The sequence below is a fragment of the Mandrillus leucophaeus genome, unplaced genomic scaffold (assembly GCF_000951045.1).
Source record: "Mandrillus leucophaeus isolate KB7577 unplaced genomic scaffold, Mleu.le_1.0 Scaffold357, whole genome shotgun sequence".
In the NCBI taxonomy this organism is placed as follows: Eukaryota; Metazoa; Chordata; class Mammalia; order Primates; family Cercopithecidae; genus Mandrillus; species Mandrillus leucophaeus.
The window spans coordinates 1,662,003-1,681,695 of NW_012103776.1; the positions used below are offsets into that span (position 1 = coordinate 1,662,003).

The following is a 19,693-nucleotide window of genomic DNA, read 5'->3' on the forward strand; positions in this document are numbered from 1 at the left end:
CCTTAGGCCACATAAACTTATTTTCCCCCCATTTTTGCTCCTTTTCCTAGACTATTGATTATAATCCATGTTGATATTAAAAGAAATATGATAATAATCATATAATTTGTTACTGCCTATTAAGTGACTGCCACCCTGATTGTGTCTTAACTGGTCTCCTAACTCCCATCTTTGCCCCTATGGTCTATTTTTAACAGCCCAGCCAGGATGCCCTGTTAAGCCTTGGGTTCCAGGGGCTTCCATCACACTCAGAAGACCCAGACCCACAAACTCCTACCAGGTCCAGCCACATTTACCCTCTGACCTCACCTCCTCCTCACCTCCTGCTTGGTTACTCCAGTTCAGCCACCTCTCCCTGCTGTTGCTGAAACACACCGGGCCCACTCCAGCCTCAGAACCTTTGAACTTCCTGTGCCCTCTGCCTGAAATGCATCTACCCTGATTATCTCTCAGGCTGGTCTTACTTGCAAGGGTTTTCTACTTGACAAAGAGCTCTACAGACATAAGCTGCTGCTACACCAGTGAGAGCAATTTGTCCATTTCCACTTATTCCAGCATTCGGAGGGACAGGGACAACAAAAATTGAAGATCCAGGTCTGTCTGATACCAGATTACCCTAAGGTTACTGACAGTCAGGTCTTTCGCAGAAATTATGAGAGGACAGAACTGCCAGAAGAGCCACTTCCTTACTGTGTGTGACGGCCAGACAGGCAGCGACAGATGCTTTTCACAGGTGGCTCAGCTAAACCCTCCTTTTCAAAGAAATCTCTCCAGGGCTCACTGAAATTTGGCTGTACTCTGCATCTCCCTCCCACACCCTCTCTCCTGTGTGTTCCTTTATGTTGTACATGTGGCTTATTCTTTTTTTTTTTTGAGACGGAGTCTTGCTCTGTTGCCCAGGCTGGAACGCAATGGTGCAATCTCGGCTCACTGCAACCTCTGCCTCCCAGGTTCAAGCGATTATCCTGCCTCAGACTCTGGAGTAGCTGGGATTACAGGTGTTTGCCACCAGACCCGGCTAATGTTTGTATTTTTAGTATAGATTGGGTGTCACCATATTGGCCAGGCTGGTCTCAAACTCCTGACCTTAGGTGATCTGCCCACCTCGGCCTCCCAAAGTGCTGGGATTACAGGCGTGAGCCACCACGCCCAGCTGTGGTTTATTCTTTTAAAGAAGACTGTGCTGCAGGTTTAGATCAATATAGTGAATGAACTATAGTGACTTCCTCCCTAAGGTCAGACCACACAGAAGCCTGACCTTTCAGCTTTAATTGTTCAACTGCAAATTTCCTTTCAAAACAGACAGTCAAGTGCATTGACTACCCACTCAGAACTGTTTTGATCCTAACAGGAGAAGCCACTTACCTTCTTAACAATCCCCTCTGACTGTTCTTCAATGACAAGTGACAAATCAAACTGTAATTCTTCCTCAACAATAGATGGAAATTTCACGATCACATTAATGTGGTTGGTAAAACCAACAATCTCAAACTCTGGCGGTTCAAAAGACACTGTTCAGAAAACAAAAACAGACAGGAATATGTGACTGAGACCATACGTGGCCCACAAAGCCTAAAGTGGTTCTTCTCTGGCCCTGTATAGAAAATCTGCCAAGACCTGATTTACATCATAATTTTTCATTGCTAATGCTGTTCCACTAAGTAACTGTGTCACGATTTAACTGATTCACTGTTTTGAACATTTAAATTGTCTCTGATTTTTATTAAAGACTTAATGGATCATGGGATATTCTTGGAACTAAATTTTTGCATTTGTCCTTCATAATTTCTTTCTTTCTCTCTCTCTCTCTCTCTCTCTCTTTTTTTCTTTCTTTCTTTTTTAATGTAGAGATAGGGTTTCGCCATGTTGCTCGGGCTGGTCTTGAACTCCTGCGCTCAAGTGATCCACTGCTCTCGGCCTCCCAAAGTGCTGGGATTACAGGTGTGAGCCACTGTGCCCGGCCTTAATAATTTCTTTGGGACAAGTTACTAAAGAATTCTGGATTAGAGTAAGCACATGTTAAGGTTTTTAATACATGCTGTCAATTACTTCAGATGGACCGTGCCAAAGCAAGCTCTTTGTATTCCCTCTAAGCCTGGATATTTATGTATTTTTCATATTTATCATTTGAGTCATGAAACATATCTCACTGTTACTTTAATATGCATTCTCCAAGCCTGGATATTTACGTATTTTTCATATTTATCATTTGAGTCATGAAACATATCTCATTGTTACTTTAATATGCATTCTTTAACAACCCAAATACCATGAACTACAAATTCTGATTTTCTTTCTTTTCTGTGTGTACACACAGATGTCTGTTTATACACATACAACAACATGCACACAAATCTGGCAAATGTCATATCTGAATTGTTTGCCACAGTGGCAACAAAGTAGTAGTCATCCTTACTACTTTGCTAAGCATGTATGAGCACGTGCACACCCGCCTAGCCTACAACAGGAAGCTGGGACCAAATGGTTCTCTTGGAAACTCGTTGTAAAGTGGGAAATTGAAAAAGTAACAGAGCTGGAGCTGTTAACACAGTGCCTTAGGGAGCTGACTTGAGTCATAGGGAAAGAAAGAAGCGGTAGACCTGTTCTTCAGTTCTAGTCTTCTCCTCTGAGCTTTGGGTCCTAGGTGCATGCACACTTGGGTGTTCACACACAAAAGAACTATTGGGTTATAATGTGGGGGTGGAGTTGCTGTATCAAGAAAACACTGGGGTCAGGTGTGGTGGCTCATGCTTGTAATCTCAGCACCTTGGGAGACTGAGGAAGGCGGATCACTTGAGGTCAGGAGTTCGAGACCAGCCTGGCCAACATGGTGGAACATTTCTACTAAAAGTACAAAAAATGAGCCAGGCGTGATGGTGTGTGCTTGTAATCCCAGCTACTCTGGAGGCTGAGGTGGGAGAATCGCTTGAACCCGGAAGGTGGAGGTTGCAGTGAGCTGAGATCGCACCATTGCACTCTAGCCTAGGTGACAGAGTGAGACTCCATCTCAAAAAAACAAAAAAAGAAAGACAGAAGGAGAGAAAGAGAGAGAGAGAGAGAGAAAGAAAGAAAGAAAGGAAGGAAGGAAGGAAGGAAGGAAGGAAGGAAGGAAGGAAGGAAGGAAGGGAAAGAAAGAAAGAAAGAAAAAGAGAAAGAAAGAAAGAAAGAAAAGAAAGAAAGAAAGAAAAAGAGAAAGAAAGAAAGAAAGAAAAAAGAAAGAAAGAAAGAAAGAAAGAAAGAAAGAAAGAAAGAAAGAAAGAAAGAAAGAAAGAAAGAAAGAAAAAGAAAAAAAGAAGGAAAGGGAAAAGAAAAGAAGGAAAGAAAGAAAATACTGGGCCAAAGAGGTGGGAGAGCTAGATCCAGCCCACCTGAACCTGGCTCCACACTTCCTGTCCGGCTATGAAACCGAAAAACAGCAGCTCCTACTGCCTTATACAGGCACTGGGCGAATTTGCAAAGCACAAGTTATCATTCCACTTTTCAGATTAAAAAAACCAAGGCTCAGAGAGGCAAAGCAGTCCACGGATACAGAGCTAGGAAGTGGCAGGGCCAAGAGGTGAGCCCAGCCCCAGGTCTAAAACACCTTTGCAGACCTCCTATTTCACAGAATAGCAAATGATAATGATCTTGATGATGGGGACAAAGTGGAGAAACAGAGATAAACTCACTGTCTATGTCCAGCCAGAAATTGCGTGAGCAATTGAACAAGGTTGTGTTCCCGCTGAATCCTTCTAGGAGGGTGACATAGGCCTCGTGTGTGCTTCTCCACTCATCTGTGAGGTCACAAAATGATCTTGTGGTATTTGCACAGTTCTTAACTATCTTCCAATCTTCTGGTTTACTTTGGAAAGAAAAAAATGGAAAAAGGAAAGTGTGAACATTGACGTAATGAGAGTCTATTTTCGGGTGCCTTACTTCATTGTTTCCTTTAGGGCTCTGCTCAAATATCACTGTACTAAGTGATCTTCCCAACCATCTTATTGAAAATGGAACATCTTATACCCTCCCCACCCCTGCACTTTCAATCCCTCTCTCTCTTCTTGATCGTAGCATTTACCCACACCTGTCACACTATACCTTTGTTTACTCATGTCTCCATTTACATAATATCTGCTCCAGGAGGGCAAGGACTTTGGTTCACAGTTGGACCCCCTGACAGGTAACAGGTGCTCAGTAAAATTTGCCGGATGAGTAAATGAATGAATGAAACTTGGGCCCTCATGGTGGAGGCCTCAGATCTCCCTCCCTCTATGGGACAATCATGAATGCCTTCCCTGAGACCCCCTCCCTCTCTGGCTAAGACTAGATGATCCAGTCCTAAGTCAGACCTGGTCTATTTCAGGGACAGCGCAGACATCTCATCTACCAAGCTTCAGTTAGTTGGATGATACATGTGACCACTCAATGCAGAGAAAAACTTTTAAGACTTTAGCAGGCACCAAAGAGAAACTCACAGGAGGTCTTCCACTGGCTTAGTCAGTAAGCAGGAGCGGCAGCAGCTCTAGGCCAAATAAATAACCAACAAAAGGACACTCCAAGGGGTTGCTAGATCAAAGCAATGACTTCTAAGATTGGTAGGCGTGGGAAGAAGAAAGACAAACAGGACTCCATCCATTATGTCATGAATCCTTGCAGCAACCTCTCAGCAGAGGCATTCGCTTAGGGGCTGAACTCTGTGCCAAGTGTCAAGCTGGTTAGTGACCAAACCAGACTTTGCACCCAGGCCTGTCCCAGACTAGGCCAGGCAGTTTCTGGTGTCCCAACAGAGTAAAGAAAAGTGAACATAAACCATCAACCTGGTCAAAAGACCTTTGGATTCCTGTCCTCAGATAACGGGACTGTTAAACATTCAGACTGACTGAAATAGAGAACTCATTGCCTAACCCATACACAAGAATTATTTTGTATGTGAGGTTCTGAGCTGTAGAAATTGAATTTGATGACACGTACAAGCTTTGTCAAAATAAATGTGGATTATTAAAGTATTCAATTTAATTAAAAATGGATGTGTGATGGTGTTTTGCCTTTGGCCTTTTAAGGCTCTGAATAAGAAACGCAGAGAGAAGGAGAGGTAGACAGGAAAAGGGAGAGGGAGAGGCAGAGAGAGAGAAAAGATCATCTCTTCTTCCACTCCCCATATAACAGAACAATAATATGTTTACCAAGAGAAAATGAAATATCAAACCAACCTCATGATTGTATACAGCAACTTATAGTGAGTTGCCACAATGGAGTGGTTTTTTAATTCCCATGATAAGATGGACCGGAAATTTTGCAATGATATCTTAAAAGTGCAAGATTCACTTGTGTAATCTGAAGAGAAGAAGGAAAAAAAGGCATTGAAATTTGGAACCCACAGTTGTATTCTGGTCACTGTTCAGTCATTTCTTGGGATCTAGAACCCACACCTCTGGCAGATAACACCTCCAGAGAGCCCTGGGTCTTGAAAACAGGAAGTCTACAGGACATGGGAAATGAACTAATAGGTTAATTCACGAACAACATATTGTCAGGGCAGGCAAGTGTAGGAAACAGGAACTGTGCACTGTGTAAGCACAGTCTGGACAGAAGGGCTTCTCCAATGCCCTTGGACTGTCCCTCCATGGTTCACTGGACCAAAATAACCCAGGCCATCCCAGCCCACATGGTGCACTTCCTTTCATTCTCCCCAACCCATTCTCTCTCCCCAACCCATTCTCCCTCCCCAAGCCGTTCTCTCAACTCAGCTCCCAGCTCCTCCATGAAGTCCTCCTTAAGTAGCTCAGCCCACTGCAAATTTTCATTCCTCTGGATTCCCCAGCATACTTATTCCCTGGATCACAGAGAGCAGGGGAGTATAACATGAGCCCAGACTGGCCCTTTGTAAGCATTTAAGCCCCGTAACAATGCTGAAGTAGGCACTAAGAAGAGACTCATTTTACAGACTGTGACACTGAGTTGAATTATACAATGTCATGCAGGTGGGAAGTGGCAGTGATAAATAAAACATTAAAGCCACACTTGCCAAATTCTGCCTTATATGGTTAAATTGTTAAAGATCATCTAAGTTTCCTGTGGTTAGGACCCAGGCCTTTGTTTCTTGATTGCCAACTCTTCAACTCCAACCAACGCTTAGCGCAAGGTTGGACACGTATTTAATGCTTAATGAAGTTTTGTGGACAGATTTATATATGTAGCAAGAAGTTTAGTTAAAAAAGATTATTGTCCTTTGTCTGGAACCACCAGGGTGGAAGAATGTAAATTAAAGAGCAAGTATTTCTGGGCCATCTTTTGTTTGGCACAGTCTGTGTCTCCTCGTTCTTCTATTAGTGAGATTATTAAGAGTTTGAATATTCTTTAAAGAAGTTTAAAAATGATCTCTAGTGTTCATTTCTTAGACTAGTTTTGTATCTCTCAAAAAACCAGAGTTAGCTCATTTTAGCTCCTTTTACAGAGAAAGAATCCCAATAAAATTGGTAACAGATGTACAATCAGAAATCAAATATCCCACATTTTATACCTCTGAAAGGCTGCCCCAACACTTTCACTCTTATACAAAATTTAGTGAAGCCAAAAAACATCTCTTACCAGGCAAATCATGTGAAATACCAAACACGAGGCTGATACACACTAGAAGGAAGAAAACACATTAGAGAGGCAACAGTTTTATCTGGGCTCAACTTGCAACGATTACTCTAAGTCTGGAATTCTTTAACACACATTTATTGGTATCAGATTGAGACTTTTCTTGTACTAAAAAAATGCCCACATAGATGGTTTTTATTCTACATTGGTGCCAGCAGCACATGGTGCAAGGACTGTGACCTGAGCTGAGATAAGATCCATTTGGGAGCTGACGCTAACAACAGTATGTACGGTCCCTGTTCTGCCCTGCTTTTTCCACTTAAAAATATATTTGGGGCCAGGTGCCGTGGCTCATGCCTGTAATCCCAGCACTTTGGGAGGCCAAGGTGAGTGGATCACACAAGGTTAGGATTCGAGACCAGCCTGGCCAACACGGCAAAACCCTGTCTCTACTAAAAACACAAAAAATTAGCTGGGTGTGGGGGTGCACACCTATAGTCCCAACTACTTGGGAGGCTAAGGCAGGAGAATTGCTTGAACCCAGGAGGCGGAGGCTGCAGTGAGCTGAGATCGCTCACTGCATTCCAGCCTCGGTGACAGAGAGAGACCCTGTCTCCAGAAAAAAAGAAAAAAAGGCTGGACGCAGTGGCTCACGCCTGGTAACCCCAGCATTGTGGGAGGCCAAGGCGGGTGGATCACTTGAAGTCAGGAGTTTGAGACCAGCATGGCCAACATGGTGAAACCTTGTCTCTACTAAAAATACAAAAATTAGCTGGGCATGGTGGTGGGTGCCTGTAATCCCAGCTACGTGGTAGGCCCAGGCAGGAGAATTGCTTGAACTCAGGAGGTGGAGGCTGCAGTGAGCTGAGATCACGCCCTGTACTCCAGTCTGGGTAACAGAGTGAAACTATGTCTCAAAACACACACACACACACACACACACACACACACACGAACTTTTTTTTTTTTTTGAGACAGAGTCTCGCTCTGTCGTCCAGACTGGAGTGCAGTGGCACCATCTCGGCTCACCATGTTAGCCAGACTGGAGTGCAGTGGTGCCATCTCAGCTCACCATGTTAGCTAGACTGGAGTGCAGTGGCGCCATCTCGGCTCACCATGTTAGCCAGGATGGTCTTGATCTCCTGACCTCGTGATCCACCTGCCTCGGCGTCCCAAAGTGCAGGGATTACAGGTGTAAGCCACCGCACCCGGCCACACACGAGATCTTTAACACCAAAATAATTTCCTTGTTTTTGTTTAAGTACTTGGGCTGGCTGAGGGCGTGTCCTCAGAAGCAATTGTCCATCCTAGAAACATTCTCAGAATATGAATAAGCATGCTACTAATTAATCAACTTTAGAGTTAAAAGACATTTACCAAAGATTGGGGAGGAAGAAAGGGTGTTAGGAGAAATTACTCTTCAAATTATAGGCGAGCATAGTCCCAATTATTATTGCCTTAAGTCACTCATTTGTTTTCTGAAAATTAACAACAGGACAGGAAATTACACTGAATCTAAACCACTAGTGTAGGTTTCCTATCTGCTTTCCACTTAACTCCTGACGCTAGGCAGGCTGGAACTGGGTCCTCTAGTCAGGGAAATTAGTTTGCTACTTCCTGCCAGGGCTCTCCATGAGGATGGCATCACAGTTTGCTTCTATAAGAGCTAAGATAAAAAGCAGCACTCACCCATGAGAAACAAATTAAGCGGTCTGACGATGAAGGCATTCTGGCTCAAAAGCATCTTTGCTATTTTTAGAGTCTTCTCTTGACTTTTACATCTGAAATCAACATTAGGTGATCAAAATTCTGAAGTGTCTAATTAAATTGCAAATATAAAAATGGGAGCAAAAACAAGACAAGGAGAGACCTGTAAGGAATAGTAAAATTCCTAGCTCCGGGAACTGGATCATTTACCCCATTTATTCAAGTGAGCCTCGTCTCAACTTCTGGGCCCAATCCCCCACCTAGTCAGGGAGGAATTTTAAATTTAACTTTTGAACAGGCAACAGTCATTGGGTTCAACAATTTTAAGCATACAAAGAAAAAAAAAATAGTGAAAAGTCTTACTCCCTTTAGAAAACGACTTTTTTTTCTTTTGTGAATCCTTCAGAGTGTCTCCACACATAAGCAAAAACAAACGCATATTTCTAATTTCCCCATCTTTTAGACAAGAGATAGCATGTATAGTCCCTGTTCCACCCTGCTTTTTTCACTTAAAAATATATTTGGAAGATCTTTCTATCCTTGTTTTTTTAAATAGCTGGATAGAGTTCTACTCTATAGACACACCATTATTTATATAATTAGTACCCCTACTATAGACATTTGAATTATTTCCAGTCTCTTCTGCAAGGAAATCTCTTTCATTTTGTACATGTGCCAGTTTAGTGTGGGAAAATTTCCAGAAGTAGAACTGTTAGACAAATGACGTATCAGTTAGGGTTCTGGCAGGAAACACCTCATTCAAATTAGGATAGACACTTTAAAAAAATACATTTAAAGGGTACAAGTGCAGTTTTGTTAGATAGATATATTGCATAGTGGTGAAATTTGGGCTTTTAGTATACCCATCACCTGAATAGTATACATTATACCCATTAAGTAATTTCTCATTCCTTAACTCCCTACACGCCAATCCACCCTTCTCAGGCAGTAATGACTATTATTCCACATTGTATGTCAATGTGTGCACATTATTTATTAACAGCTCCCGCTTATAAGAACAGGTGGTATTGACTGTTTCTGAGTTGTTTCTCTTAAGATAATGGCCTTCAGTTCCATCCATGTTGCTGCAAAAAACATAATTTCATTCTTTTTTATGGCTGAATATACTGTGTGTGTATATATATATGTAATTTTTTTTTTTTTTTTTTGAGACGGGGTCTTGCTGTGTTGCCTAGCCTGGAGTGCAGTGGTGGCTCACTGCAGCCTCAACCTCCCAGGCTCAAGCAATCCTCCCACCTGTCCCCCTACGTAACTGGGACTACAGGCATGTGTCACCACACACCGGCTAATTAAAAAAAAAAATTTTTTTTTAGAGACGGGGTCTCACTATATTGCCCAGGCTGATCTCAAACTCCTGGATTCTTGCCTTGGCCTCCCAAAGTGCTGGGATTACAGATGTGAGCACCACACCTAGCCACATTTTCTTTATGCAATCATTTGTTGATGAACACTTAGGTTGATTCCGTATCTTTGCAACTGTGAACAGTGCTATGTTCTGAGAAATTCATTGTTAGGCTATTTCATTGTGTGAATATCATAGAGTATACTTAGACAAACCTAGATAGCGTAGCCAACTACACATCTAGGTTATATGGTATAGCCTATTGTTCCTAGGCTATAAATCTGTCCAGCGTGGTACTGTGCTGAATACTGCAGGCAGTTGCAACACAGTGGCATTTGTGTATCTGAACATATTTAGACACAAAAAAGGTACAGTAGAAATATGGTATAATCTTATGGGGCCACTGTCATATAAAGAGTCCATCTTTGCCCAAGACATCATTAGGGGGTGCAGGACTGTATTTACAAATGTGTGAGCAGGCTGTAGGCAAACCAGAAGGGAGAGTATAGAACCTGCAGCTCACAACATTGAGGCCTGTGACCACTCTGGGGCCCAGAAGGCAGAGTCCAGAATCTGTAGTTCACAACATTAAGGGCTGTAGCTCCCAACATTGAGGGATGTGACCACTCTGGACTTGCAGAAGGGAGAGTCGAGAACCTGTAGCTCACAACATTGAGGGCTATGACCACTCTGGGCCTGCAGAAGGGAGGGTATAGAACCTGCAGCTCACAACATTGAGGGCTGTGACCACTCTGGACCTGCAGAAGGGAGAATATAGAACCTGCAGCTCACAACATTGAGGGCTGATGACCACTCTGGGCCTGCAGAAGGGAAAGTTGAGAACCTGTAGCTCACAACATTGAGGGCTGTGACCACTCTGCGCCCTAGGAGGGAGAGTAGAGAACCTGTAGCTCACAACATTGAGGGCTGTGACCACTCTGGGCCCCAGGAGGGAGAGTACAGAACCTGCAGCTCACAACATTGAGGGCTATAACCATTCTGGGCCTGCAGAAGGGAGGGTATAGAACCTGTAGCTCACAACATTGAGGGCTGTGACCACTCTGGGCCTGCAGAAGGGAGAGTTGAGAATCTGTAGCTCACAACATTGATGGCTATAAATCACTCTGGGCAGGAAGGGGAAGAGAAAGAGCCAACACTGCAGTTTGTAAGGAGAAACTCCTGTATGAGCAGCTATGACATGAGACCACTAGACACAGCCAGACCAAGAGGGCAGTGCAGGCAGGAGGCTGAGGGATAAATATCCCTCACTGTGTCCCTCACTTCTCTCATTTGGGGCTCCCCATCGGCTGAACACAACCAGAAGCCATAGGGCAAGGGGCCTGGGTTTGTATCCTTACCAGACAGGATCCTGGGCCAACTAAAGAGTGGGGAGAGGGGAAGGTGGGTCTGAAGAAGCAGACAGAAGAGACCTGGCAATGAAACTGGGCATCTGTAATTTGGATAGAAACTGTCACTCCAGCCACCCTCGGGGCTGTACAAATTTATATAACCACCTGTAACGTGTGAGAATTTTGGTTTCCCTACCATCTCTTCTTATAGGTGTATCATCAAGTTCTTGGATTTTTCTCAAATTCATAAACAAAAAATTGTCTTTCACATTAATTTGTATTTCTCTTACTCTGAGTGTGATCAAACATCTTTATCTTTTCATAGGTTTAAGAGTGATTTGTATTTCCTTCTCATTAACTGTTCGTGACTTTGGCAATGTTTCCATTGAGCTGTTGCTATTTTCTTACTGGTTTGCAGGAGCTTTTTTTTAAAGTAGAAGGGAAACTGTGATATGAGTCACATCTTTTTCTTCTCTCCCCAGTCTGTCACTTGCCCTTTGAGTTGCTTGTGCTGTTTTAAAAAAAAACACCCCCTCCCCCCAAAAAAAAACCACCCAGAAGTTTTTGAGTTTTACGTTTTCAGATTTAAAGGTATTTTCTTTCTTAGCTTCTAAATTTGGAGTCATAATCAGAAAGTCTTCCCTACTCGCAGGTGAGAAAGGAATTCTTCAAGAAGAATTTTAAGGAGCCCCAGTAGATCTTGTTCCTTCTCTCTCTCGGATATTTTGTCCCCACCACATGACTAAGACCTGTAGATTGTGGGCATTCTTCTGTCCCCCAAACACTGGGGAAATATCATCAAAATAAAAAAAGACCATGAAATCGCAGACTTGTCATGGCTTGTGCAGACTGTCTGTGGCTGGTGACACAGGCATAAGAAGAATTTACCATGACAGTTTAGGTCAAGAAAGGCAGATTTATTACAGAAAGTAGGAAAATACATTGCAAGGGAGCAATGGGCAGGTCAGTAAGAGAGGAGGTGATTGCCAGGAGACAAAGGCCTTTTGGGGATTTTATAAAATGCAATTTGGGCTGAAGAGTGCTACGTGGAGGACTGACAACGTCAAGGTAGCTGGGAGCTAACTTGCATTCTTCTGTCAGCCAAGATGTTTGATGATAAGTTGAAGCATTTGATGGTAAGCAGGAAGACTGTGAGTTATGTGTGCAGGAGGGTCATATGTCCTGGGCCATAAAGAAAGGTAGACCTATAGCTTCTCTGCTTCTTCTTTCTGTTTGTATGTACTAGACCACGAAGCAAGGTAGACCTATAGCTTATCTGCTTTATCTCTTTGCTTTCCCCTAGACCCCCAGACTGACTCCTCTTCCCTAATTAGGACTTCACAAGACCAAGTTCAAGCTAAAAACAATGTAATTTTTAAGTCTTCTCTGTTGCCACAGTAGCAGGTCCAACCTGGGGTATTCTCTTAGAGAAATCCAAGTGATTCCAAGTCAAAATTTCCAGCCTTGCCACAGACTCCATCACCCATGAGATATCCAAGCGTGACTGCCTGGAACTAATCCCATAATACTGTAACCATTGAGAAACATCTGCTGAGACATCTTGATGTGACGTCATCTCCCATAATCACTCCACAGCAGAGGGGTTGCCTAGTTGTGAACATTCCCCTAGATACCACCACACCCAGACTGTAGAAGGGCAACTTCTTCATTTTATTTTTTGAGACAGGGCCTCACTCTGTCACCCAGGCTGGAGTGCAGTGGTATAATCTCAGCTCACTGCAACCTCTGCCTCCTGGGCTCAAGTGATTCTCCCACCTTGGCCTCCCAAGTAGCTGGGACTACAGGGATGTGCCACTATACCTGGTTAATTTTTGTATTTTTTTTTTAGAGATGCGGTTTTGCTATGTTGTCCAGGCTGGTCTTGAACTCTTGGGCTCAAGTGATCCTCCGGCCTCAGTCCCCCAAAGTGCTTGGATTACAGGTGTGAGCCACCGTGCCCATGCAGGGCAGCTCCTTTATACTTGTACACCTAACCTGACCTCTGACATGTGGCCTCTGGTCCCTCCGTTTGTCTCCGATGGTGGCACATCTTCATCTTTGTTATTTATCTGCAGGAACACTCAGTCTCTTCAGCAGCCGAGAAAACACACACACACACACACACACACACACACACACACACAGACACACACACAATGGGAGTCCCATTCTCCCCCTCTGGGCCAGGGGATGGCTTCCTCCCTTGCTTTCTGGTAACCCATACTTCACTTGGAACTACATGCCTGATTACTAGATTCTTCTTGCTTGGAAAATATAATATCCCATCTTGGTATCCTGCCTAAATTATTAATGGAGCGCCTTAAAACTCTTGCTGACTACAAATAGATCAGTCTTCCTAAAGCATGGCTAGTCTCAGTCCCTCTGGGCCCTGCAGCTAGAAGGATCCTACACTTGGCTTAAGGCTCTCCTGTGGCTGTCCCGAAATTCTTAACCATTTTATCTTTCAATGTGTGTTTTGTGCTAGGAGCCCCAGCTCACACTTGGAATCTTCCCCATCTCCTGCAGGTTAGGCTCCCAGCAGAGGAACCCCAGGCCCTGCCTGGCTTCTCTCTCTATGCCTAACAACTGCTGCTGCTATTGGCATGGGGCGTCAACTGGGACCACGTTCCACTGAAGCTCTCCTGGTGCAGATGCTGGAGAGGTCAGGGCCAGTACTCCAGCCTCGCCCCATGGACTGGAGTCAGAGGGCAGCTGGCTGGAGGCTGGGTCTGGCAGGGATGAGTCTCTGGGTCACTCTTGACCCAGGTACCTAGCATGTCTGAGGCAGAGATGTAAAGACCCTTGGACGAGGCCACTACACTATGGGTTAGGATGGTAGGTGCTTGGGAAAGGGAGATGTAAGACTTGACTTCCCCAGAGCCTGCCCCAGGCTGGATCGAGAGGAAGCTAGCAGGAGGGGGATGCCTAGAAGTCAGGTGCAAGTACATGCATCCTAGAGTCACCAGGACAGAGGGGACCCAGGGACCCGTGCGAATCTGCTCCAGCTCCCTCGGTATCCCTGTGCCTGAGGGAGGGCTCCCTCGGATGGCTCTGTGCCTGGTGGAGACCCTCTCTTCCTCTTTGCAATGTTCCTGTCTGGCTTCAGTTTGCTCCTTCTGGCTAGTTCGAGGGAACCTCCCAAGATGTGCTGTAAAGTCCTAATGGTATAACTTGGTATAATTCATAATTCCATATACGAATTAAACGTTCTTATTTAAATCTGGTTTTGCATAATATAAAGAACTGCAATATTCATGCTAATAATTCAAGTTTTTATTTTTATTTTTTTTTTTGAGACGGAGTCTCGCTCTGTCCCCCATGTTGGAGTGCAGTGGCGCAATCTTGGCTCACTGCAAGCTCCGCCTCCCGGGTTCACGCCATTCTGCTGCCTCAGCCTCCTGAGTAGCTGGGACTACAGGCGCCCGCCACCACACTCGGCTAATTTTTTGTATTTTTAGGGTTTCACCATGCTAGCCAGGGTGGTCTCAATCTCCTGACCTTGTGATCCACCCGTCTTGGCCTCTCAAAGTGCTGGGATCACAGGCGTGAGCCACCGCGCCCAGCCTATTTTTTTTTACTTAGAATGATATTAAATAGCAAACAAAAAAACATTACTGTGGAAGAAAAGTCTTTATATTTTACTACCTTTAGTGGTACTTTCTCCTGAATTTTTATTTGGCTCTGGGTGGGCCCTGAGAATTATGTAGTCCGCTCAGTCTGTAGCTCACTGTGGCCTGACGATGCACTAAGCTCCTTAGGTTAAAGTCAAGGCTATCAGCCTTTCCAGTTTTTCCTGGAGTTACTGCCCGGCTGAGCTCCAGGTGACAGGTCATGCCCTGCTCTTGTCAGAGGTGTTGGAACCACAGTGACTCCATCTTGAGTAGCTCCTGGGTAAAATGAGGCTGAGACCTGCTGGGCTGCATTCCCAGGGGGTTAGGCATTCTTAGTTACAAGATAAAATAGGAGGTCACAAAGACCCCGCTGGTAAGACAGGATGCAGTAAAGAAGCTGGCCAAAGCCCGCCACACCAAGATGGTGACAAAAGTGACCTCGCTGCTTATTATATGCTAATTATAATATATTAGCATGCTAAAGGAAACTCCCACCAGTGCCACCACAGTTTGCAAATGCCATGGCAACATCCAGAAGTTACTCTATATGGTCGAAAAAAGTGAGGAAACCTCAGTTCCAGGAACTCCCACTCCTTTCACAGACAACTTATGAATAATTCATCGCTTGTTTAGCATATGATCAAGAAATAACCGTAAGTATACTCAGTGGAGCAGCCCATGCTGCTGCTCTGCCTATGGAGTAGCCACACTTTTATTCCTTGACTTTCTTAATAAATTTGCTTTCACTTTATTCTGTCAGCTTGTTCTTGAATTCCTTCTTGTGCAAAGCCAACAACCTATGTGGTTTCCCAGGCTGAACCCCAATTTTGTCACAGGTTCACCCTGTGACACTCCGGCCTTCTCCATTCTGAAAGAAAAGCTCTACCTGCCATTTACCTTGAGACCAGACAAACCCTGCCAATTTTCAAGACCCAGATCAAATGGATGGATTGGGTGAAGTGATTCTTTGAATTTCAACTCCTCCTAGATGGACAAAACCCTCCGGGAACTCCCTGCCTCATAGTCTCCTGGTAGAAAGCATGGCTGTGTCTTTCCTTCTGTCTGACACAGACTGACGCATATTGCCAGGAAGGCAATGAATAATGAATGAACTGGATTCAGAAATGTTAGACAAATACAATTACATGTCTTTTTCTGGAAATTAGAAAAATATGAAAAAGTACAAAGAAGAAAGTAACACTCATCCTTATTCCTATCATCCAGCATCAACAATTGTTAACATCTTGGCACATTTGATTCTAGTTTATTTTTCAAATATCTTTTTTCTTCTGTAAAAACGATTACTATCATTAACATTAGCTGAACATAATCCCACAAAACTTTCTATGCATAAACACACACACACACACACACACACACACACACACACAGTGTTTCTGTTTAATGTTACTTGGGGAAAGACTAAAATAAAGTCAAAGGAGTTGCTAAAATTTAAATTTTTTTGTCCATAAGACAGTATAATCTCCTACAATATCCCTCTAAGGTTTTAAATAAAACTTACGAAAGATATTAAAAGCTACAGCATTACATATTCATGTAGCACCTTTTAATTTTATACCATATTTACTATTCCATTCTTTGAAAGAAGAGAATATTGGTATTCTCATATTTCCTTCCATCTTCCTCCCCGACTTCTTTTTTTTTGGCTGTGTATTTTTGTCTAGCTTTATAATCCTATTCTATCCTACCCATAATTTCTACAGATGTATTAATTCTATATTTAAATAGAATAAATACTCATCAAGAATCTTTTTACTATTCTCTACTTTTAAGTTCTTTATTTTGATTTATCTCTTAATTTGCTATTTCCTGGATTTTATCACCCAGCAAGTTTTGTTTTTCCAAAAACAGTTCATGGGTGCTGAATTCCCTTTGTTCTTCTGGAAAAAAATACCTGCCCCTCCCCCGCGCCCCGAAAAGTTTCCTTCCCTTGGAACTGTTCCCTCATAATCATCATAATCTGGCATGTAGTGCTGCACTGAAGTCTAAGGCCAGCTTGATTTTGTTTTTCCCTCCTTTACTTTTTTTCTCAGATTCCTAAATAATTCTTTCTCTTTGAATTTAAGTAGTTTATCTTAGTGCTTCTGTATTCCATATGACATTTTCTGGAACATGGCATGTTCCTTTGGCCTACAGACCATTTTTTCTTCATTTCAAGAAGCTTTCTTCGGACTTATTTTTATTTGAATTTTCTGTCCAATTTGTTGACTTCTCTACGTCTTGGACTCCAGTGGTCCCAATTCTTTATTGTATTTTGTCTTTCACAATGGCTTCTTTCTTCTTAATCTTTGTCCTTTTTCAGCTGAATTCACTGGGCTTCCTTACTGGGCTTTCTTCTATTAAAATACTTTTATTTTCAGCAGTATTTCTTCTGTTCTTTCTCCTGACTTATTTGTTCTGTCACTATGTTTTTATGGTCTTCAATTTTCCTTTAGGTCTGCAATCTTCCTTTTCATCTCCAATTTACAATGTTCTCATCTTTGAGTTTGTTTTACTGGATTTATATTTTTATCAAGTTGTTGTACGGTGTAAGGCAATGGTAGTGAATTTCTTCTGTTCCAAGTATAATTCTTTGTTTTTAGTAAGACGCCTTGCAAGCCATGTTGTTCTTTCCTTTCCTTTTTTTCCCCCTTACCATTTCTGTTCACTTTACTGGTGCTAGTTTGGCTTTAGCACCTCCTACTGATATGGCAGAGTGAAACCTTGACTTCCTTTTTACAACTGCACCTGATTCCAGCTTGTTCTGTAAAGCCTGGGCAATTTCTCTAGCCCGGAAAGTTGGTGCCCAGTGAACCTTCCCCCATCTCACTCACCTTCATCCAGCAGAAACAGCCCACTGCTCCTTTGCAAGAAAAGAAAAAAGCAAAGTATGTTGCGATTCAGTTTCTTTCTTTCTTTCTTTTTTTTTTTTTTAAAAAAAACCAAAGACTGGATCAGTTTTCTTCTTTCTTATTTGTTACAGAGAATTCTCACTATAGGTTCTGGTGGTTGAGACACACTTGAATTTTAAATTTTTTTTTTAAACTTGAGAATTAAAAACAAATAAATGAAAACCAATGACAATGTTGATGGATATCCCCATGTACCAGATGGTAAAACCCTGGTTTGTGGGATAACTTGTTTTCCTGTTGGGGCCAGAGAAAATTGGCGGTGGCTCTGAACTCCTCCCCATCATACACACCTCTCTTTTTCCCTCATTTTCTCTTCTCTGTACCTCTAAGTCTGCCAACCTCCTCTGCCAACTACTTGTTTTTCCTTTACTCTTCCCTGAATTGCATACCCCCCAGTTTCATTCTTTCAAAGGAAGAAGAAGGACCCTCAGGGCCAGTGCCGTCAAGCTCTGCTCTAACTCACTAACATTTCACAAATTATAACATGCACATTTTCTTTTCACATTTGAGCATTTCTAAAATCAGAAAGCTTTCATTCTGGTGGCATGACATAGCAAGATTGACAGTGTTTTTTCTTCATTACATAAAATGAAAGTGCATCTTATAAGCAACAGCATTTTAGTCTGGGTTTTAGCTTTGATAAAACATGATGATTGAGTCTGTAATACTAGCATTTTGGGAGGCCTAAGCAGGTGGATCATTTGAGGTCAGAAGTTTCAGACTAGGCTGGGTAACACAGTGGAAATCCCATCTCTACTAAAAATACAAAAAGCCAGCCGTAGTAGCACATGCCTGTAATCTCTGCTACTCAAGAGGCTGAGGCAGGAGAATTACTTGAACCCAGGAGAGGGAGGCTGCATTGAGCCAAGATTGCGTCACTGCACTCCAGCCTGGGCGACAGAGCGAGACTTTGTCAAAAACAAAACAAAACAAAACATGATGATTGATAATCAAAGATGATACATACCATTGACTCTTGAACAGTTTGAAGGTTTATAAAGGTAGCAGAAAAAATGTGTCCAATGTGGCTTTGAGTGTGCAAGTGTGAGCCACGGAATAGATATTTTAATAAATGTTTCACTTCTAAGATAGTACTTCTTGGGTTATGATCCTTTTCATACGTTTTGAAATGACTTTTAAACAAATCACCATTGTCAAATTATGTGAACCAAAATCAGATTTTCTTTAACTTTTCAATAAACACATGAGAAACTTTAGAGGAAATATAAGAAAAATGAGTCATGTAGATTTTTGATTATCTAAAATTGTGGAAAACAACTTTATGAACAATAGAACTGACAAGTTCAACTCATTTTCTGAGACAAACAGATCAAGCCTTATCAGCTATGCCCTAATTGCTAGGGGAGTTTATTGGGTATTTTCCTTAGGGTAGATTTTGATAGGGTCTCTGCTATCCCCTCACCCCCTCAAGTCTGCACAGGTGGATTGGGGGTCAGTGGACAGGATACTGAGAAACCTTGGCAAGGAGTGGGACTTAGCCCCTGGGCCAGTTAGCACACACGGGAAACTCCACGTCTCCCTGTCTCCCTGAGCCAGCTCCGGCACTTCCCACCACTAACTCCACGCCCAAACATGCTATATTCGTTTCTAAGACTTCCTGCTAAACAAAACAAGGAAAAAAAAAATGTTAAAAGAAAGGAGGTGGGAATACTCAGAGTCAATAAAACCACTGCTAACCAAATAAACGGGCTGATGGAGTCAACTCGCTACTGTGTGTAACGGATAGATTTGCTCAGGGTTGAAACGCAAGTGCCGATCGCCTTTCCATGTTCGCGGAATATCTTCCCAGTATCTTCCCTCTCCGACCCTGGGAAGGTGCACCCTTGTGTCTCCGCGGCCACATCCCCTCGCCCCTTCCCCCTCCTGCCTCCACGCAGCGGATCCGGAGGGGTGTAGGCCACTCCAGCCCCGGTGCCGTCTGTGACCACGACGCAGGTCGAGGGGGCGCTAATCCCAGGGGACCTCAAGGGGGCGGGCTGGAGATCCTGAACCTGAGCACTGGGCTGGTGAGCCGGTTTTGCAAGGCGGGGTGGACCTGGAGGAATGTGACCCTCAAACTTAGCAATGACTCACATCTTGCAGTGGCAACTGTCCGGTGTTCTGGGCATCCTTGGTGGGGCGGGGTGGGACGTGGGGGGCGCAACGAAAGCGGACTCCCAGCAGAGG

The 19,693-nt window shown here is 43.3% G+C and overlaps 1 protein-coding gene across 1 annotated transcript in view; it reads right to left on the reverse strand.

Moving 5' to 3' along the window:
* The window catches only part of IFNAR2 (interferon (alpha, beta and omega) receptor 2), a 34,039-nt gene extending 14,358 nt beyond the window's left edge, over positions 1-19,681 (reverse strand). Inside the window, exons 1-6 of the mRNA XM_011989557.1 lie at positions 19,601-19,681; positions 8,254-8,345; positions 6,568-6,609; positions 5,190-5,313; positions 3,669-3,841; positions 1,366-1,511 (exon numbers count right to left, since the gene is read on the reverse strand). Coding sequence (XP_011844947.1) covers positions 1,366-1,511; positions 3,669-3,841; positions 5,190-5,313; positions 6,568-6,609; positions 8,254-8,345; positions 19,601-19,635 — 612 coding nt within the window. The 5' untranslated portion in view covers positions 19,636-19,681. The remainder of the gene's footprint in view (positions 1-1,365; positions 1,512-3,668; positions 3,842-5,189; positions 5,314-6,567; positions 6,610-8,253; positions 8,346-19,600) is intronic.
* Between the last annotated feature and the right edge of the window lie 12 nt (positions 19,682-19,693).